Raw genomic sequence first — 21,832 nt, forward strand, 5'->3', positions numbered from 1 at the left:
TCTCACTAATCTGATAAGAATCGTCACGACATCCACCAAGAGATCTCCCTGGTCTTTGTACCTCATTTCCGCATCGCCGTGCCGAAACAACCACCCCGCGATCCGTGAGGATCATTCGTAATTGTACTGTCCTAGCATTACACGACCGATCTTGGCAGCGGGCTTTGCGTCATGGTGCCAAGGGATTTACTGAGGGAGCCGGGAGAGCTCCGATCCGGCAACATGGTAGGAGAGGCGAGGCAAAGGCAGCGTAGGATCGTGGGCTCGTGTCGTGCGTTGAGCCGGGTTTTTTCCCCCTTTTCTCGGGGAGCGACGACGGCTCAAGTCCTGCGCTGATGACGTCTTTGAGAGATTTTGTTTGGACATTCTTTTTAACAGAAATGCATCGTACATTTTGAGATTGCAACCAATTTCTGGTAATAAGGCGAAAACACTCGAATCACATTTGTTGGATCAGCAGCGGAGCAGCAAGATGCCCAACAAAGAGTCTAACAAATGACTAGCAGAGCATCAATTTTTAGCCTTTCCGCCGCCCGCAGTCTGGCCGCAACCCTCCGCAGCCCATGACAAACGGCGGCAACACTTCATGTCTCCGCTGATGGCCGGAGGCAGAGAGTGGCGCCGAGTCTTGACGACGCGGTCCTCCGTGCTCTGGCCGGCACTCGTGCGCCGCAATCCTCGGCATGGCTGGCTTCACGTCTCCCTCCCTCCGCTGACCCACGAGCAACAACAGCGCATTACGATTCACCTGCAGCCCTAGCCTTGCCTTGCATCTCAATGCTTAAGATTGAATGTGAAATGAGAAGAATTCATGATTATGCTCATATCCAATCCTCGTCCTGTTCTTTATATTGTTTTGATGCCCATAAGCTGATTGTTAACGTACACTCGAAAAAGAACTGCTACAAATCATGCTGCGAATATATCACTTTCCTAGGTACCGTTTTTGAAAATGTCTAGGCAAATCCATGGCCACTTTTTTGCCACTCGTAGCTGCAAGTTTCCACTTGACCAATCATCGCATCATCAGTCCCCGCCACCACTAATTCGGCAGCTCGCCGCCGGCCGCCGGCCCCGGCCAAGACCTGTGCGCTCGCTGCCGTGCCCATGGACTCGACGAGCGGCTTCTGCCCAGCCACGAGGACGTTGCGCAGCCTGCGCCCGCCGGAGGACGCGCCCGTCTCCTTCCCGTCCTTCGCCCTGTCCCGCCTCCCCTCCCCGCTACCCGCGCACCCGGCCTTCGCCGACGCGTCCACCGGCGCCGAGCTCTCGTTCGCGGTGCTGCCCGCCCGCGTCCGCTCCCTCGCCACGGCACTGCGCGGCGCGCTCGGCGTCGCCAAGGGAAATGTCGCGCTCGTCCTCGCGCCGCCCAGCCTCGACGTCCCCGTGGTGTACCTCGCGGTGCTGTCCCTCGGCGCCACCGTCTCGTCGGTTAGCCCGTTGTCCACCGCCACCGACGTCGCCCGCGCCGTCGGGTTGTGCAACCCGTCCGTCGTCTTCGCCACCGCAGCGACCGTCGGCAAGGTCCCTGCCCCCGCAGGCCGGAAGCTGACCGTCATCCTGCTCGACTCGCCGCAGTTCGAGTCTTTCCTCCATGGCCAAGAATCGGGGGAAGACGGACCTGCAGTCGAGGTCCGGCAGTCCGACGTGGCGGCAATCAACTACTCATCCGGGACAACCGGGCGAACGAAGGCGGTGGCGCAGTCTCACCGGCGTCTCATCGCGTCGGCGCTGCAGTTCCGCTCGGCGCAGCCGCGGACGCCCGGCGGGCCTGTGGTCACGCTCCTAGGTGTGCCCATGTCCCCCTCGTACGGCTTCCACATGCTGATGCGCGGGGTCCTCAAGGCCGAGACGACGGTCGTGGTCACCGCGCCCTGCGGCGGCGCGGCGGGCATGGCGTCGGTGGCGGCCATGTGCCGGGCCACGCAGATGTTCGTGGCGCCGCCGGTGGTGGTGGCCATGGCGCCGGGAGGCGTCGGCCAGGAGGGGTTCCCTGATCTTGTTCGGATAGACTGCGGCGGTGCGCCGTTGAGCACCGTCGCCGCGTCGGCGTTCCAGGAGAGGTTTCCAGGCATCGAGCTTTCATTGGTGAGTATGCTTTGCTCGCCAAACCCATTCCTATGTCAAAATCACACTCTTAAATCAGAAAGTTACATGCACGATTGCTTCTTTTCATTCTACGAGAACTGATAAATCCTGATGAAGTGTTCCAAAAACTGAAGGAAAACTGCAGATCAGTGTTGTTCTTGTCATGGGCATTGCTTGATGGTCAATTCGTTTGTGGGTGGGGGAGGTAGTTTAGTTCTGGACTTAATGTTATTGTTCCTTATTATTTTCACTTATTTAGTTTACTATATTTTCCCATTTCAATTATCAATGCTTCAACTTGCATATCATCTTTTAGTTGTTACCTAGATATAGGATGCATTGTTTTGCATTGTAAATTCTCATGCTTGTGACATCCCATGGATAAAATATGTATCATTTCCCCTACAATAAGCTTATGGCTCAACTGAGGGGGGGCTTGATGGCAAAGATGATTGGTCATGAGGAGTCTTGTCGAGTAAAATCCACAGGTAGACTATAACCCTGTTTGTATACGCTTTTCTGGAACTCGTTTATCTGGCAAGCAGGCTTATTTGATAAGCCTGCTGTCTGGAGAATCTGTTGTCTGAATAAGTTGGGTATTTCGCAATCCTAATTATTATGTGTCAATTGTCTGTCCTGACTGATAAAATGACCTGAATACCCCCTGAGGCTGATAATAGCTTATTTTTATTGTGAATACGAGGAGAAGATAATAATTCTAACATCATCCACTTATTTTAGGCTGATAATATAGTTCATTTTAGACTGATGATAAGTGAATTCTAATGTCATCCACTTATTTTTTTTTCTTTTCCTTTATTTTTTCAGGTTTATCTTCTTCCTGCTTGCCGCAAGGTCTTCCTCGCGAACCGGTGCCTGTCACGGCGTGGGACGGCTACAGAGGGGGCCTGCCGGGGCTGTGGCGGAGTGGGCGGCCGCGGAGGGGGCCGGCGGGAGCTGCGGTGGTGTGGGTGATCTTCTTGGGGAAGATGGCCGGCGGGTGGCAGGAGGATGGAGCCGGCGGCGGGCGGCGGACGAGGTCGGTGCCGGGCGGCGGACGGAGCCGGTGGAGGGTGCCGGGTGGCGAATGGAGCCGGCAGCGGGCGTGGGATCGAGATGTCGTAGGGGTGAGGGGTATCGGGGAAAATTGGCTCGCTTGCACGAGAAGCGCCTCCAAAGCCGTGTGGAGGAAAAGCGGAGCGTTAGTTGTATTCTGGATTGTGGGAGAAGCGGCTTGGGTGGTAAGCAGGAAATAAGCAAGGTGTTTGGGTGGCCTTATGGCTTGTTTCCACCGATAAGCGGGAAATAAGCGGATACAAAGAGGTCCTATGTAGCGGTGTTGAAGCCAAGGTTGTTAACATCGTTACTGGTGAACTATTATCAACAAATGAGCAAGGGGAGTTATGTATTCGAAGCTCAAGTGTGATGCTAGGTATTTCACTTATATTTGTAGTGCATATAATACATATTTATCAATGTATTATTGAATTTGACAACATAACAAAGGAACATGAACACCACTATCTGTTTCTACTTCCAACTAAAAAACCAAACAACAAAAAATGCACCTAAATTAAAGGCACCAGAATATGCTGTCTGCAACTTGCTAAAGAATCTTAAGGAATAATATAAGACAACGCTATCTTGTGGCTTATGTCTATCTTGGATGAAATGCTATGATTGGACATGAAGCGTGAACATTATTTTTTTATCTCAAAAGAATTGTTGGAACTAGTTATAATATAAATGTTCCTTTTGGGAATAGTTTTAAGTTAATGTATAATCCTTTGTGCATAATTATAATAATGAATCTCATAGATGTATCTTTTGTCATTGTGGATCATAAGGAACTGTCCACAATATTACAATTTTTAATGTTCAGAAAATATCTCCATGGTCATTTTAAAGGTTTTATGAGGGCGCGACATAAAATTTTGTCACCTAATTTCCAATATAAGTTAAGTTATAAGGTGATATACACAAAATAGTCCCTTTGGAGCCCTAAATCATAGTCTTAATGATAGAACAAACAGAGTGCTAAAGCAAATGAGTGACTTAATAAACACCATTTCCTAATTGTTTTTGCCTTTGCAATAAAATAAAATAAAATAAATAAAGAAGTAGGAAACCAAAATTACTGGTCAAATTAGATTCAGTAAGAACTCATAAAAACATTGTAGTGTAAACCCCTCCCCACCTCACTATATTTTTTTCCTGGTACATATGTGGGAATGCCAATAGTTTGTTTGTCCTTGGTAGGGTATGTTGGTGGTAATGAGGCAAACGTTCCAGCATTTGATTCTGATGGGTGGCTAAAGGCTGGTGACCATTGTTACTTCGATGAAGATGGCTTCCTTTATATAGTAGACAGATTAAAGGAAGTAATTAAGTACAAGGCATATCAGGTATTAATAGGTCTTCTTTCCATGATTTTTTGTCCTTTTCCATTTAACACAAGTGCACACGTGATTATCTGTTTTTCTATTTTATGCTTCAGGTTGGAGTTAGAAGACATGCTACATTTGATCCCAGGACTACTTGATGTAGCTGTTGTCCCGTATGTTCTTCTCCAAATGAATAAATGTTTTAAACAATAGTTATGTTGAATGATCTATTTGAAAATATTCTTGGAATTGAATCAGTATTATAGCATGTGGAGTTACAACATTTTCTTATAATAATGAGATCCTTGTCCACTACCAAAGTTAGTTGTCAAAAAATAATTAAATTCTCTTCAAAAAAAATAGCGTGATTATTATGACATTTTAAAGTGTGGCAATTTAGTCCTTTATTTGTTAGTGTATAATTCCCAACAAATATAGCCTTTGATTATAACAAGATCAGATCCTTTTGTGCCTAGCTAATTTCACTTTGAATTATTAACTATCCATTTATGGGTACTGCAAATTGATATGTAATTAAATAAGAGCTAGATCGAATAGCCTTTGATTATAATACTTATTACTAGTGAAAGGCTCCAACTATTTATTTTCAAAATTATCTGTTTTCAAGATAAAAAAGTATCTCTGTCTTTTCATAGATATCCAGATCAAGAAGCAGGACAATTACCTATGGCATTTGTTGTAAGACAAAAAGGAAGCAATCTTACAGAAGACCAAATAATAAAATTTGTTGCCAAACAGGTCTTCCCTTCTTTTTTGCTTCTTGTTTTATTCTCACTGGAAGAGCTCTTCTTTTATTTGTTCTTGCAGAATTTCAAGGAAAGGCGTACTAATTTAGTGTTTACTACATTTTTTAAAAACTTTATCGGTTTGTTTATTGCTCAGTTGAGGACATAGACTAATTGTTAAGACCAATGTTAGAAGGTATAGGAATACATCGTGCCTTTTTTTAAGACACTTGGTCAAGTCTAGAATAACAAATTAAACAAACAAACGAATGTAATGCATAACGTCTTGACCAGCTTAACCATATTGCAATAATTGTCAGGCAAATTACATAACACATATAACATATTTACATATGCTGGCACTCTTTTATTAGGTTGCTCCATACGAGAAGATACGTAAAGTTGTTTTTATTGATTCAATACCACGGTCACCGTCAGGGAAGTTATTAAGGCATGAACTGCGCACACTTGTGACAGATCCTAAATGTACGACCCAGTTATGATGTATCAGCAATTTGGGGCTCCAATGACACTATGTTAAGGCCCTGTTTGGATACAAACTCCGTGTACTAAACTAGTTTAGGACCTTAAAATTGCTAGTCCTAAGTTTAGTACATGGCTGTTTGGATGGACTACTAAAGATCCTTAGAGGGAAAATGTCATTTTTACCCCCCAATTACTCCTCTAAACTATCCCTGCACTGTTCACGTCATTAATGCATGTGAGGGCAATAGGGGTAAAGGGGGATTTGGGGACCACTTTTACGAGAAATAGGATCCATTAGTACCCCTCGGTCCTCCTAATGAAAATGGCCCTCCTAAAGTTTAGAAGTGTACTTTTAGAATCCATGTTTAGATGCACAAGTCTTAAAAGTGTCCTAAAAGTGGACTCCTAATTTTTAGGAGGGTGTATCCAAACAGGGTCTAATATGGATGCATAGTAGGCTGCGTGCAAGTGCATTTGAACAAGCTGCCTGGCACCAAAATAACACTATGCTAACTATGGTTGTTGCATGTATATAAAGCTGTACATTCGCCCCTATGATCACAAACCTTACTCTATGAACGGCTTTGCGCGTTTAAGAGACTCAAGATACTGTGTGTCAGTGTGTGGATGCATATGCACAATATCACAATCAGAATTGTAAACTGAAAGCAGGTTGATGTATCCGTTAAACCACCTCAAAAAAAAAGAAAGAAAGTGTGTTTAAACATTTCGCTCAAGGCGGCAAATGTGTAAAGAACATTCCTGGCAACATCGACCGTAGGAGCAGGTCAAAATGATTTCATTGGCGCAGTGAGCAAGGCCAGATCAACCTCGTACTCGTACGGGCAGAAGCATGACGACTTCGCCACCTCCGTCCGCACGATCTCGTTAGTCCCCATGTTGAGCAGGACGTAGCTTCCGAAGCCCTGCGCGCCAATGAAAGCGCCGCCGCCGCCGCCCCGCTCGAGATCGATCACCGGGTACCCGGGCTTGCGCCGCGGCCCCTGCGGCGCCACAAACCTGGCTATCCACTCCCTCTCGTACGTCGCGTGCAGCGACCATCCGGAGTCGCTGCTCCCGCCCGTCGTAGTAGTCGCCGTCGACAGCGCCCACGCGGAGATCCTGGTCTCCTCCCCGGCGAGCAGGCTCAGCCTCCCGTCCGCCGTCGACGACAGGAGCATCTGCTTCCGCGGGATCGCGTCGCTGTCCAGCGCGGACCTCGGCGGGACGTCGATGCACGCCGCACGCGCCGCGTCGGCGTCGAGCGCGAGCACGTTGTACGCCCCGCACGCCCTGAACAGCCAGTGGGCGACGCGGCCGAGGACCACCGGCGAGGGCGTCACCACTCTCTCGAAATCCTCCGGCGGCGATAGCTCGATTTCCGGGTCCCATGCGCCGCCGCCGTCCATCTCCGCCATCGCCGTCGCTCAGCGCGTGTCCTTGGCTTCCGATGCGAAGGTCTGGAACGTGAGGTCGCCGTACCGTCGCAGTGTCCCGAGGTACACGGCGACGAGCTGGAACGAGTGGCTGTCCTCTCCGGGGAGCAGGACGTGCGCCTGGTCGTAGACGGCCGGCGCGGGGATGGAGCGGCGCCAGCCGGTCACGGGGTTGCATACTTGCATATCCACAGGCGACGTTCCTGTTGCGTGCCCCACCACGCGCCGCGCTGGATGCCGCGGCGGAAGAGGACGAGGCCGCCGCGGGACTCCAGGGCTCGAACGATTTCAGGTGCCCGGCGTTGCGCGACAGGAAGGCGCGAATGGTCTTTGCCACGGGAGACGTGGTGGCGGCGCTGCACGACGACGACGGCGACATCCGTGTCTCCGTGAAGGTGCAGCGGTCGTCCTCTCGCGAGCGCCAGAAGAAGCCGCCGACGAGGCACGTGACGGAGCGGCCGCCGCCGGTATGCGCGCGAAGGAGCCGCGGGAAGGATGGGTCGGTGATGCACCGGTACCAGGGCTTGCAGGTCGCGGCGCAGCGGATGACGGTGGCTGGGTCGCAACGCGCCAGGACCTCCAGCAGGAGATCCGCCGGAAGCGGAGACGATGGCAACATGTCCATTGTACGCGTTCGTGTCTTCCAAGATCCGGACTCGTGTGTCAGTGGCGGACGCAGGATTTTCAGTACTGGGTGTACGGAGATTCCAAAAATTATACCTCTATAAAAGAAGGAAAAAATGATTGTCATTGCTACACGATTTTTCACTTTTTTGGAAAATCATATCCTAAAGTTGTGACGATGCTAATACAATGATCTTCGTCTTGCCATACTAGCTCGTTGACATTATCATAACCTAACACGGCACTCATCTCCCCCACGGTCATAGAAAAGCCTGCCAACGTCATAAATTGTCCATCATCTTCAAGAATTTAGCCATGTAGTCATGTTAATCTTCGTGAATTATCAACACCACATGTTGCCCCATCAGCCTGATGTTTTGTCCTCGCAATTTCCGTTTCTACTTCAATGTTCTCTACTTCGATTTCAGTTTCTTTTTTATTGATGTACAACCGAAACTGGCAATTGGTATTACTGAGTAACTAGTAATTGCATACCAACTACAACAAATAAGCAAAGACGTGACCTATCATAAAAACACAAACCTTCTGCAGATGAGATGCTAGCTGATGCTCTTCCCTTCCTCGGCCGATGTTGGTCTGGCCCTTAATTACCTGGGCGCTCGCTGCTCACATTTTGCCTGGACACCACGCGCTCGCTCCCCTGCCGGGCTGCCTGCCAAGGTGGCTTTCGTGCAGACTGCGGATGTGGGCAAGGGCAATACTAGGAGGCCCATCGTGGCATGCGAGAGAGACAGAGGGAGTTTGGGATATTGGCAAGGCTTTTTTGAGTGCTGGAGCTCAAATATACACGTTCTGGACAAACTGTGAGTACACCCATACGAATTATATACGTACAAACTGCTAGTGTTTGGCAAGAATTATTGGGTGTACATCTGCACACCCATATCCCTATACTAGGTCCGCTCCTGTCGTGTGTGCTTTCGGAACATAATGAGATTGTTAGATTATTTGAAGTAAGCTGGCTTACCGACTCGAACTCGATCAGTCCAGCCAGCCCGCCGACCGGGTCCACGTGGAGAAAAGGTATTTCCTTTTCTTTTCTTAAAAAACGGTAATGCTACACGTAGTCCGGATTTTTTTTAAAAAAATCGAACAGCTCGACTTATGTTCCAATAGTTAAGCATCGATATTGCGACTATTGTTTCCGTATATTTCATAGTATTCATGTTGCGCGTGGGAATTTTTTGGAAAACATAGTGTTCATATTGCAGCGGGAATTTTCTACTTCAGAGTCGAACGATGTAGTCATTTTTCCCCCTATTTTTCAATGTTGCAACTGATTTTTTATGTTGCAGATGTTTTATTTTTATGTTGCAATGGAGCGTTCGATAGGAAAATTCTGAAAGATAGAATCCGTACACGGGAAGGTGAATCGATGGAGCTATTTGCATCTTCTGTGTAAAGATAATCGCGTAGTCAGGACGACAGCACCTGTTGATCGACAAGAGTACAAGACCATCATAACGCTGACAGTGTTTGACCAACCATAATAGTATATTTTAAAATAGAGGGAGTATACTCTTTCTCTTTTCAACACCTAGCAGTGAGCCGGTGACAGTATGTTATCTGCATGCCTTGCACGGCCAATCGAAGACACAATCACGCAACACTGAAGCAGCCCGGCCGGCCCTAACTCGAACCCGATCAGAGCTTGGTGTGGTCGTGGCACACCTGGCTCCGGACTTTCATCTCCGGGACGCCGAAGATGACATGGCAGTCGGAGTACGCCACGGCGGGCAGCTTGATCACCCCGCCGAGGAGGCCGACCTTCCCGGGCACCCTGGCGCCGGCGTCCAGCGGCACCGCGCCGGCCTCCATGTCCCTGACCAGCTGCGGCAGCTCGGCGCCGAAGCTGCCGGACAGCACCGTCATCATGAGCTCCATGGTGCCGTCGCCCCTGCTGGGGATGCGCCCGGGCTCGACGCCGGCGACGCCCACCAGGACGCCGCGGTACCGGAGCTCGGCGCTCCCGGACTCGTACGAGAAGGACGCCCGGTTCGGGTTGTGCACGCCCACGGTCAGGAGCATGGTGAGGTTGAACTGGAGCTCGGGCCCCGGGGGGCCCGGGGAGAAGCCAATGACGCGCGAGGAGACGAGCCGCGTGGTGGGGTCGCGCACGCGGAGCACCGTGAGGAAGAGGACCAGGAGTGTCACGCCGATGAGCAGAGCGGCGAGGAGGCAGCAGACGCAGCAGCAGCGGCGGCGGCGGCGGCGGTGGAGGTCGTCGCCGGCGTGGGTGGGGAGAATGGCGGCGGCGTTCGAGTCCATCGGGACGTGACCGTTTGCGATGGATGCAGTAGCAAATGTGCGATGCGTTTGGAAGCCAGGGGATAGCCGAGTTTTAACGAGGAGGTTGGCTGGTTTCGTGGTGCACGCACGCGAGTATTTTACAACTGGTGACGGATGAAACCGCACGGCCATTTGCTCGGAGGCCGTGGCGTCTGGATTGGATCGTTTCGTCGGTATAGACTATAAACTATTGCTCGCTCGTGCCAGCAAAAATAGAGTACATTTCTACCTGGTACCGTGTCCGTAACGGAGCAACAGTAAAACAATTCAAATGCCGTGAATGTTGTACTCCACTGGGTAAAATGAAGCTGAAACAGAAAATTTTCGATGATTTTGGTGGAATTGCATACTTGGTTTGCAGAGATGGTAAAATTGGGGTGTCCTTCTCCCTGTTCAGTGAATAGTTGGAACCAACCTTGGGTCAGCTGAATGTTCGCTACCAGGACGGATCTAGCAGTGGGACGGACGGGGCTCAAGGCCCTCCCCCCTCGGACAATGGAGCAAGACACAAGTGGCTTAACCAAAAAGATTCAAAACCAAAGATGAGCAAATACTACAGACCTTCTGAGTTCTCCGCTGCTTATCTACCTGCAAAGACAACACATCAATAAATCAACAACTCCAAAGCAAACACAATAACGAAAATTTAATATTCTTTACCTAATTATTTGAGGTAGTCCTGTTCCCTTTCATCCTTTTGCCTGCTCCAAAGCACCTTCATTCTTTTGTCACTTCCCAACTGGTGCACTTCATGTAGTGGATGGATAGAGTATCAAACTTGCCGTCCATTATACTCACTGATTGGTCCCATTTGCATTACATGATCAACGGCATCAGAAATAGCCTTGTGCAAGTATCTCATTTTCTTCTCACATTGTTTGGCAACATCTATGCCACTATTAAATTTTGAACAGGATTCCGAATACAGCCTTGTAATAGTAGGTGGAAGGGATGTCCGTGACCCTTCAAGCATATGCATGTTGGAACCAAAGATGTTTATCCATGTAGCCATTTTAGTCCACCTCTGCATTATATAATGGCTAGGGATTTCATTACACTTTTCCCCCTTCAGGACAACAATGATATGAGAACAAGGAATACCAACAGATTCGAACAATCTACAAGAACATTGTGCAATCTTGGTACAGGTATTGTACTGAACTGTTTTAATCTTTCCACTATCATCACTAATGCCTGTGATCCGAATTTCACCAAGCTGTGCCATACTTTTGACATCACAGCTATCCCTAGCAGCAATCACCTCATCTTGGAAGAGTTTAAATATTTCATTAGTATAAACTTCTCTGCCATGACTCTCAATGCTCCAAGGGCTCTGCAGCATAGGCAGCATACAAAGGGTGGCATTGTCATTGCACAACTCTGTGCGCTGTTGTTCCTCTACAGCAGTTTGAAATCTTACCCAGAACTCCAGCAAAACAGGTTGTTGATTGTTAAAATGACCAAAGAATGCATTCTCACTCTCAAGTCTTGATGTGGTCTGCAGTATTCTACCAAGGGACAGATCATGAAAGTAAGCAGGTATCCAAGTTTGACGCATGTTATACTTCTCAGTCAGCCAAGCATTATTTTCTAAACCAAATTCGGAAATTATTGAAGACCACTTCAACTCAAACTCCTCTGGAGTTTCTGAACCCAAAACACATGCCCTAATTCTATTACTAAACTGCGTATTGCTGTTTAACATAGGGCCAACTTTATCTGAGAGTTTCATAAGAATTTTCCAGGTACAAAGTCTATGTTTAGTTGTTTGAAAGACATCTCTTATTGCACATTCCATGCTAGGGTCCTCATTGGTTATAACAACTTTAGGTGCAACCCCACCCATTGCCTTGAGAAAAGCTTGACATAACCACGTGCATGACTGAATTCTGTTATCTGCTAGATATCCAGCACCAAATGTAACACAAGTGTTGTGATGGTTAACTCCAGTGAACAGGGTAATTATTGGGCCATGCTGATTGGTGTCACATGTAGAATAAAAAGAAATAACATCACCAAACAACGTGTAGTTCTTTCTGCACGATCCATCTGCCCAGAAAATATGCTTTACCATGCCCTTCTCATCTAGTTGGTAATCAAAGAAGAATTCTGAATTGAAGCTTTGCTTCTTTTTCATGATATTGATAAAAACCTGACAATCTGATTCTTTGATTGCTTTTTGAATACCGCAACGCTGATTCTGCAAATCAACATTCGTACAGCCAATGTTTCGTTGTTCACCCTTCTCTGAATTAAGCAAATTAAATATTTCAGGCGTGCCAAGTAATGTGCCCTTCATTTCACTACTTACTTCTCTATTGGACTTCTCAGACCGTTTCTTACTAGGACGAACAAGTTCATGTCTGTGTGCTTCAATGAACCGGGCAACTTCATATGTTCCGTTGGCTTTTCTCTTGAATGCAATCATAGCCTCACAACCACACCTGGTAAGCTTCCTATTCCTTTTACGCTTGTTTTCTCCAGTCACCTCCAATTGTTTTCCCTTCCTGAAACCTTCTCTTGTACAAACATAACGCTTCCACAATGCTACACCACCACAATCTTTACTCTGTGTTGATGTGCGGACAGAAAACCCAACGTGATCAGCATACACTTTATAGAGTTTTTCACCTTCTTCCCAGCTATTAAATGTCATGCCACTTAAGGGCTTTAATATATCATCACAGTCAGGCACATAATTCAACCCCTTCATAGAAATAGATAAAAAAAAAAGTTAGAAATCAAAGAACGGGGTGTACAAGCAAAAACAGAAAAAAGGATAAAGAAAAGATAAACGGTGCACACATCAATCACTTACTTCCCTACTTGATTTGATGAGTTGTCTTTGACTAGCAGAAAGGAGTTCATGCGTGTGGGATTCAACAAAACGTGCGACCTCATATTTGCCATCAGCATTTCTCTTGAATCCTATCATAGCCTCACAACCACATCTAGTGAGCTTCCTATTCCTTTTCGGCTTGTTTGCTCCTGTGATCACCCGCTTATTCCCCTTCCTGAAACCCTCCCTTGTACAAACATAACGCTTCCACAACAATGCACCATCGCCACCTTTCAGCTGTGTCCATGTGCGAACGGAAAAGCCAACACGTTCAGCATATGCTTTATAGAACTCTTCACCGTCCTCCCAGCTGTCAAATGTCATGCCAATACATGGCTTTAAGCCATCACCCCACTCAGGCTCATTCATAGATCCCTTGATAAAGATTTCAGGGCATATCAATAATGAACTACCAAGATTGCAAAGAACAAAAGAAATTGCAAAGTGTTGCACAGGAGAATACTTACAGAAGGTGGCATACTTGTTTCTGGTGCTTTGGAACAATCCATATCACCTTGACATAATCCCATCGCACCCTATTAAACATCGCAAAGTTTAAAACCGAACCATGACAGATAGTAGCACGCAAGAAATAATGCAATAGAGAAACTACCATGAAATTGAAGCTAGAATCGTCTTCAGTTGCCATTGATGTTTCGATGCAAGATCTGATCTGGGCTGTTCCTGCTCAGGTGACTGCAAGTGTGCGAGATGTATGTCACCGTGATCTGGACCCGCTACCAGTCAGTAGCTAGCGCAGACGAGGATGTGCAACAAGTAGGGGAAGTGCCGAAGTGGGATGCACTGGCGTCCTCTCCCATGGCGGCGCAGGCCGTCCGCCGGTAGGGAAGGGGCAAGGAGGGGCACGGGCCGTCAATCACCTGCGTGGATGCGTGGCAGGAAGAGAGCGAACTTGGGAAGAAGGGGGTCAGGGTTCAGGCCTTTAGGGGAAGGAAAGGCATTTGAGCGGGTGGACACCATTTCATAGTGGCAATCTGGCGAAACCCATTCGTGGGATGGCATTCCAACGAAACCCAACTCTGATGATGGTAAAATTGCAAATTTCTCCCTCTCCTCCCAAACCTTCTCTTCCGAGAGAAGTCTCCCCATCCTCTTCATTCGCCGCCCTCCACCACACGCGTCAGACCTGTACTGCCGCGTGACGCCATCCGCACGGCGAAGGCGGAGGCCGCGGCCGAGGCGGCGCGGGAGCTGCAGGAGAGGTGAGCGCCGACCTCGTTGTCACATGCGCCGCGGAAGCGATGCGCTTCACCGCAGCGCCGTAGCGGTCAACGCCGATGTCCGACGCCTACAGGGATTGCTCCCACCCTCGGCCCCTCCACGGTTGGAAAGGTCCACTACGCCTACAGGATGTAAACTCTTTAGCTCCTTTTCCGATTATGAAGCTACATGGTTTTGGATCTTACAAGTAGTTATGTGTAACAGTGATAATTGGATCCTATAAATGAATTCATTGAAGGAGTATTTCTTTTACTACGGCCATGAGCTAAATTCATTCGTACATGCTACAGATCGAGGAGGAATTGGTGCATGCCAGGGTAAACATCACAGACAGTGATGTGGCTTCAACTTCATTTCTCCCCAGATCACAATATTGGCTGCTTAAGCTTTTTGACATTTTTTGAAGTGCTAACTTATGGATTCTAATAACACGTCACCTTTAATCTGCCACTGCTTACAAAATTTAGGAGAAACTGACACTCATAAGGTTAAACATGACGAAGTAAGAAAGTGCTCCAGTAAAACATCTAGCCTATTTTCTGTGATACATTTATATTTTGTAAACCTCTAATTACTACGAAAACACAGGTTTTTCTTGATGTGAGTTGTACTTACTAAGTACATGTGCTGCTCGGTCCTGGGTTCTTTGTATTTAAAATACTATAGACTTTTGCCATATATACGTTAATTCCTGACGTGCAAGCTTACAATACTTTTCATGTATGTTCAATTCAGAAAGGGAGATTAATTTTGGGTGGCCATCGTTCCTCAAACTCCTCTGGAGTTTCAGATGACCATACACATAAACTTAGAGAATCATGGAACTCATCCTGCTCCTTGAGGTCAGGACCAACCTTTTCGGGAACCTTCTTAAGTATGTGCCACATGCATAGTCTATGGATTGATTTAGGAAAACATTCTGTATCGCAACCTTCGTGCTAGCATCTTCATCGGTTATAAATACAGTTGGCTCAACACCACCCATTGCATTCAAGAATGTCTTAAACAACCACGTGTAGGATTCTATCTTCTCATTAGATAATAGTGCAGCCCCAAACAACACAGTTGCCTTGTGATGATTCACTCCAGTGAAGGGTGTGAATATCATGTTATACTCATTTGTGCTGTATGTAGAGTCAAAAGATACTACATCCCAAAATGAGAATAATTTTTCCTACAAGTGGCATCCGACCAAAATGCATGGACTAACCTGCCTTTCTCGTCGATGATATAATCAAAATAAAATGCTGGATTTGCGAGCGCCTTTTTGCTCAATTGGTCAACAAACATTTGAGCATCTGAAGACTTTATCGGGCATCTTAACTTCCCGTGGTAATTCTGTAGGTCCCTTAATGTGCACCCAACATTCTCAAACCCGCCAAGGCCGACACGAAGGAAACAGTATGCATCCGAAGTGCCAATGCTAGCCTTATGAAAACTGAACAATGTATTCTTCACCTTCTCACCAACTCTGTCTATTTGATCTGATGAGATGCTGCTTATTAGGTGAGACAAGTGCATGCGTATGCTCTTCCACAAAAGTGGTTATGATGTACTTACTCTCCTTTGTCCGTTTGAGAGCAACCATTGCTAAACATCCACATCGAGTGATTTTCCTTTCACATTTCCTCTTCTCGCTGCACTCAGGTTCAGATTGTGTCTCATCTCTAGGCTTACGGAACCCTTCTCTCGAGCAGTATAAACGTTTATGCGTCACCACACCATCCTTTGCCTTGTGCTGGCCCACTCGTACTGGAAACCCAACATGTGCAGCATAGGCTCTATAGAATTCTTTCGCTGATTCAATGTTGTCAAATGTCATGCCAACTGCTGGCTTTAAGGACTCGTCACATTCCGGTGTGTAAGATGATCCCTACACAAAAACAACATTCCAATGATATCTTTGGTAGAGACCAACTGTTTTTTTTTGTAACATAGCAACAGCACATAGTTTCTTACACAGAATGGCACACTCCATGATTTTTGTGGTGTTGTACACGCTACAACCAAAGTGATATTATCATATTCCGGTGTGAAAGATGGTCCCTGCATAAGAAAATATGAACATATTGCATGGCAGAGATGGATAATTTCTTTGAAATACATAATACATTTTCTTACACGGAGTGGTACAGTGTGTGATTTTTCTGGTGTTCTATATCCCACACCCAAAGTGGGTTCCGATTTGGCTACTGATTCCGCAACAGACGACGCGTCAAGCAAATCATGTGCTGCAGCGTTGCTCTTTTTAAGATTGAATTCCATCATTTGCGCAGGGTCAAAACATTCAGACACATGTTTGTCATGCACGCGCCTGGTAACCATGAAAAATAAAAGATATGATACAATATCCAGCAATGCATGTGTGTTAGAAAAGATCAATATTTAAGCCTTTTAAATTTTGGTAAGCTAAGCAGAATGCAAACCCATGTTGTATTTTTTAAATCAAAATTTTATTTCAACTAACTTTCATACTGAGATGAAACAGTTATGAGTGAACTAAACATTTGGCTCACACTTAAAGTAATTTTCTAGTTATTTTAACTTCATTAATTTAGTTTCCTGAATTACATTGAGGTTCAGACTAATCAAGAATGCATGATTGAAATTCTAGCTAACAGTCATCTGCCAAAATTCTGAACTATGCCAAAAGAATGAATGGGCCAGGTATGCCTAGTGTCATTGAAGAATCGCTTCTGAGGCACAACGCTATCCTTTCAGGCTGATGCTACTTGACTAATAAATCATGATTTCTATGTTAAATGTGCCTAACAGCTAGATGATGATATTCCAGAATTCATGCCACATCCACCAATCTAGCCCAACGTCATTTCCAGTCTCTTTTCACATGTTCCTACAGGTCAATACGCTGAGATGATTTTATTGACATATATAATGTCAAGATCATACTAAAAGTCAATTAGGGGCCTACAGAAAACTAAAACACGCAGCATAGATGCATCCAAATAACATAGGGCTACAGAACACCAAGCATCCCATGTGCATTGAGGGGAGAATCAATACTACAGACGTAAAAGAATCCTCACAAGAACTGAAGAACACAACTTGGATGAATCCATACCTAGGATAATGTCGCTTGGGAACAAATCAGCAGTTGGAAGAGTCTCCTCATCCACCACCGCCGCCGCCAACACCTAAACCATGGTAGGCCCTGTAAGTGACCCCCAAACTGAAATAGAATGTAATCTTCAATAAGAGCAGATCCCTAATCAGGACCCGTGCGTGAATGCCGCTGAAGACTCAGGGGAAGGTGACGGGATTGACTGGAGGAACGGAGATGAGATGTAGCCGTCGCCTGACCTGTCACTGAATGGACAGGTGGAGGGAGCTTCGCATAAATGTTCTTTTGAATAGGGTGTGTCATGCAAGATGTCCCAAGTGGAACCCTGTGAAGTTTCCTGAGGGAATCAAGATCGCATCTGAACCGCATGTTTTGTATCCGACGGATACGATCCGAGTTTCTACGTTTGCACTGGGTTGCACCCAATATTTACCCGAACAACAGTAGGCATAGCTTACGCACAACAGGAAAATAGCAGCAGTAACCTCCGTAGGCACCTATTTTTTAGTTCATCAGGAGAGGGACAGGCATGATCGCCATGACGCCATCCTTTCTAATCGAGTCCATACCAACTCAAGTAGGTTGATCATGGTACAGCTCGGAGGTAGCCTTAACCTGCTTCATTTACATGCACCACCATTTCCACGCTTGTTTGATGCAAAGTAGAAGATAGAAGTGGAGCACGAAGATTCCACAAAGATGCCACCAAGTTTACAGAGTTCTTAGTATAGCCTTCCTCCTTTTCATCGCTGTGGAGGAAAAAAAACATCCGTGCCATGAACCAAAAGAAATGTTCCATTCAGTGTATTTCCCAGTCCAATTCCGGGACAAGTGCAAAGTACCTGGAATAGCAAGAAAAACCCGGAACATATTTGTCAGTCTACTGGGAGAGACAAAGGGCCACCGGATGGCATCTTCCACCAAATATGACAACGAAACAAAACAGAGGAAAAATAACTGAACGAAGGTTAAATCTTGATATAAGCATTATTTCATGTTCATATGGTAGTACCTTAATACTAGCCTCGCTTAATACCAAGAATCTTAGCACTGTACTCCCAGGCAACAATTGCCGCTGCATTGGCAGGGAAAGCTCTTGCTAGTGTCGGTCCAAGGCCAGCATAGCAGCCACTCATCCCAGCTCTCTTATAAACCTGTTACATTTCAAGCCATTTGGATTGTAGACTGCCACCATCAGGACAAGACACTAGCTAATTAAAGCGCGACATTGTGAGGCCTAGTAAGAGCATTACCATGCTTAAAACTCGAAAGGGGTTTCGGCTCAAATGAGGGTCCGGATCGGTCTGTATGACAGTTTTTGCAACATCCAGTGGTAGGGTAGCTGTCCAGAACTGCGGAGAGGAAATACTCATCACAATGAGGGTGTAAAAAGGTGCTTTACAAAGAATCTAAAACAATCATAAATACTTACTGCCATTCCACTAATGCCACCACTCATGACCCCTATCCCAATGTCTTTTGCCATAACAAAATGACTGCTACTAGAAAACCGAGGTGAATCCAAATAGTTGTGCATCCAGTATCTGCTGTACTCGTAAGTGCAGAAGAAGACAGCATTACCAATCGCCTCTCTGAACAATGTGGCTAAACCACCACGGAATATGCCCCTAAGCTGTAACACAACAACAGCTCATTAGTCTGGCAAACGTTAAGATACCGAATAGAGGCAGAGGGCACGTTGATCTCACCCCTTCACTTTCCAATGTTTTCACAGCACAATCAAGAGGGCTGGAGTACCTAGTACCATGCATTACATCCTTCCCTTGAACTTGCATTCTGCACTGGAAAAGGTCTTGACATGACATCATTAAGTGCCACCTGAATCATGCATCTAAGTCCTTACATCAATTAGGGAAAAGAGGGAATTTAGACATAACACTGACCTTAGTCAGCTCAGTTGGAGTGAGGATACAGCTAATCAGCGCTCCACTACATGCAGCAGAAGGAATGATTACCTGTAGATGTGGCCTACCATCCTCATAGTTTCCCTGAAAGAAACAAGGTTTTTTGATGATCTTACCCCTACTTTGAATTGCAATTGTGTTTTTACCCTAATTTTTTTAATTTTGTGAGTTTACCCTCAACTATTCACAAGTAGATGCGATTTTGCCCTTGGTCGTTGTGTATTTGCCCCTGTTTTGACTAAGGGTAAAATCGCATTGACTTATGAATAGTTGAGAGCAAAATCACAAAGTTGAAAAAATAAGGATAAAACAACAATTTCACTTCAAAGCAGGGGCACGAACACAGGTGCCAGGGTTTGACTCAAGATTTGCAATGTTCCTACTTGCTCAGCTACTGCTCAACAATTATATGCTTAATTCTTTTAGTTGGATAGATAATTTGAATACCTGTAATAATTGTTTGGCTTGGGAATATGTGCCAAAGAATAGGGAGCTTTCAACTGCTATACCAATAAATGAAGACGATGCACCTTTGTACAACCCTCTAATCTGCAAGAGAAAATAGGCAAGCAAGAATTCCAGTCAGTGACTCAGTGTGGATGAATAAACAATATAAATCTGTCCTTTCAGAAAGTTGAAATGATAATGTATAACAATCCTAAATTTAACAACTGCAGGTTCTAATGCTGGGCCTAAAATGAATTCCAAGACAAAACAGCCACGGTACAATCCCTTGTCTTTAAGGAGGAGGATTATGACCCAAGACCAAGCAATATTAAAGAAGGGGGCTTACTCCTTCCTCAAGCAGTATCCTACTAGTGCAGTGGAACGCGTTCTTGTACACCTTTCCATGAGCTGTGGTATTGTGAGCTTGCAGCTTGACCTATCAGTGAGACAGTGAACAAAGAAATCTTAAACTGGCATAACCAAAATTTACAACAAGAAAATCTTAAATTGACATGAACCAAATTTATATTAATTATAACCATGTATTCATCCAGATTGAAGAGCTTTGGCTGATAGCTGGTGCAGGCTATTTTGTGCATTATTTTGCACTGATATAACAAGGAATCATTCAATAGGCACAGAACTAACAAACAAAATCTATTGTAGATGTTAAATGTATAAGTATCACCTCACATAGTATCACAGCCAGCTGATTTGTGTTTGTGAACTCATCGTGCAATGCCACAAACACCACACAATGTGTACCATCAGGGTCAAATGGGGGCTCCTATGGGGGACAATGCCTTGTTTTGTGGCAAATCCTTCATCAAGGGTAAATACCATCTAAATAAGGCCAGACAGCATAGGCCAAAGGAGCTTTTAGGATAGAGAAGAGACCATGGACCAGAATAAAATAGAACTTTTGAGAGACAAAAATTCAATATTCTTGCTCCATTTGAGTGGGTAGGTACCACTGTCATAGAAGCATGGCACCTAACATACCATCTCCTAAAGATAACATTACAATGTAAAGGTATTGACTTACTAACAAAAACCTAAACAATCCCTACGCATAGTCAACTGGCCCTAGTACTGCTGGTGCTCCTATTGCTCTTCTAGGTGCATGATATGCATGGGCCTTAATGGGCTGCATACATTTGCCACAATGTGCTACTGAGTACTGACAAAAAATGTAAGCCGCAAGCCACCCATGCTATTTCCATTCCAATAGCACGTTGTGGCTAACCACTTAACCAGCAAACATGGGTCGATGTAGCATAATTACGACCTTAGGGATGGCGTTTACGGCATCGGAAGTTGGCGCTAGAGTATATCAGCAAAGTTGCTGAAATATATTGTGATCAGAATCTTGCACTATTGTATTGAATAGATTGCAAAGGATAACTATTCAAAAGCATTAATTTGATGCAGTGAATCTCTACTTAGGAAGAACATATTTACTTCATCAGATGAAAAACAACAGTATGTAATGCACGGTTGGATACCTATCTGCTGAATGAAACCTTGCAAGCATTTCATCGAATAGCTATGATAGGGACATAGCATGGTAAGAAACCGACAGAGTTGACCAAGAAGCAAGACGAAATTTGCGGAGAACAACGCATATACGGAGATAATAATGGAAACGATGAGAGAAAGAAATACACCTTGACGGTGTCGAACGGGTGGCCGACTACGACCTGGGCGACGCCGGCTGCGGCTCCGGCGACGTACTCCTTGGCAGCGTCGCCCGCAGCGGCCATCTGAAGGATAGGGGGCCGGCGCAAGTAGTCGTATGCCTGGGAAGAGGGGAATGCAGAACTGGGAGCGTAGGGGACGAACGCCGGCGGCGCCGGCGCCGGCGTATCGCAGCGAATGCGGGGAGGGGAAAAGGAAGAGGAAGGTACCGACCGCCGAGTGGACTCGGTGGGCCGAGGGAGATCAACGTGGCAGGGCTTTGTCGTTCGTTGAAAGGCATCAGGCATGGGCCGAGTCAGATGGGCTTTGTTTATTTGCAGCCTGCCTCTTTGTTTCACTACCAGATCGAAGTTAAGTAAAAAAAAACACCAGATCGAAGAATATAAAAGGCTTGCAGCAATGGTAACGTGCGTAATATGCTTATGCTCATGCCAGGTCAAATGTCATGTTAAAAAAGCAAATGGACATGTCTCTATCATCGTTTAAAACCAGTTATGCACATGATGTATACCAACTGTAAGAATG

The 21,832-nt window shown here is 46.0% G+C and overlaps 3 protein-coding genes across 4 annotated transcripts; all 3 read right to left on the minus strand.

The window, feature by feature from the left end:
• Positions 1 to 9,357: 9,357 nt before the first annotated feature.
• Positions 9,358 to 10,060, minus strand: LOC101782835. Its single transcript, XM_004986371.2, has one exon. It carries the CDS (start codon positions 10,051 to 10,053, stop codon positions 9,430 to 9,432), a length of 624 nt encoding a protein of 207 aa, XP_004986428.1. The 5' UTR covers positions 10,054 to 10,060; the 3' UTR covers positions 9,358 to 9,429.
• Positions 10,061 to 10,377: 317 nt separating this feature from the next.
• Positions 10,378 to 14,074, minus strand: LOC101784967 (protein FAR1-RELATED SEQUENCE 5). Its single transcript, XM_004982522.3, has 5 exons — positions 13,527 to 14,074; positions 13,381 to 13,449; positions 12,893 to 13,288; positions 10,735 to 12,781; positions 10,378 to 10,662 (listed from the first exon to the last, which is right to left on the minus strand). Exons 1-4 carry the CDS (start codon positions 13,560 to 13,562, stop codon positions 10,847 to 10,849), a joined length of 2,436 nt encoding a protein of 811 aa, XP_004982579.1. The 5' UTR covers positions 13,563 to 14,074; the 3' UTR covers positions 10,378 to 10,662; positions 10,735 to 10,846.
• A 1,047-nt stretch (positions 14,075 to 15,121) lies between these two features.
• On the minus strand, positions 15,122 to 21,546 carry LOC101784566 (mitochondrial arginine transporter BAC1). Of its 2 annotated transcripts, XM_012842864.3 has the most exons (13): positions 21,277 to 21,546; positions 19,956 to 20,045; positions 19,610 to 19,711; positions 19,142 to 19,246; positions 18,947 to 19,039; positions 18,670 to 18,870; positions 18,491 to 18,589; positions 18,250 to 18,391; positions 17,393 to 18,079; positions 17,238 to 17,310; positions 16,277 to 16,469; positions 16,115 to 16,201; positions 15,122 to 16,028 (listed from the first exon to the last, which is right to left on the minus strand). In XM_012842864.3, exons 1-8 carry the CDS (start codon positions 21,370 to 21,372, stop codon positions 18,257 to 18,259), a joined length of 921 nt encoding a protein of 306 aa, XP_012698318.1. In that variant the 5' UTR covers positions 21,373 to 21,546; the 3' UTR covers positions 15,122 to 16,028; positions 16,115 to 16,201; positions 16,277 to 16,469; positions 17,238 to 17,310; positions 17,393 to 18,079; positions 18,250 to 18,256. The 2 variants fall into 2 exon arrangements, with proteins under 2 accessions (XP_012698318.1, XP_004982578.1); XM_004982521.4 differs by having other exon boundaries at positions 17,238 to 18,079.
• Between the last annotated feature and the right edge of the window lie 286 nt (positions 21,547 to 21,832).

This window comes from Setaria italica, chromosome IX (genome assembly GCF_000263155.2).
Source record: "Setaria italica strain Yugu1 chromosome IX, Setaria_italica_v2.0, whole genome shotgun sequence".
NCBI lineage: Eukaryota > Viridiplantae > Streptophyta > Magnoliopsida > Poales > Poaceae > Setaria > Setaria italica.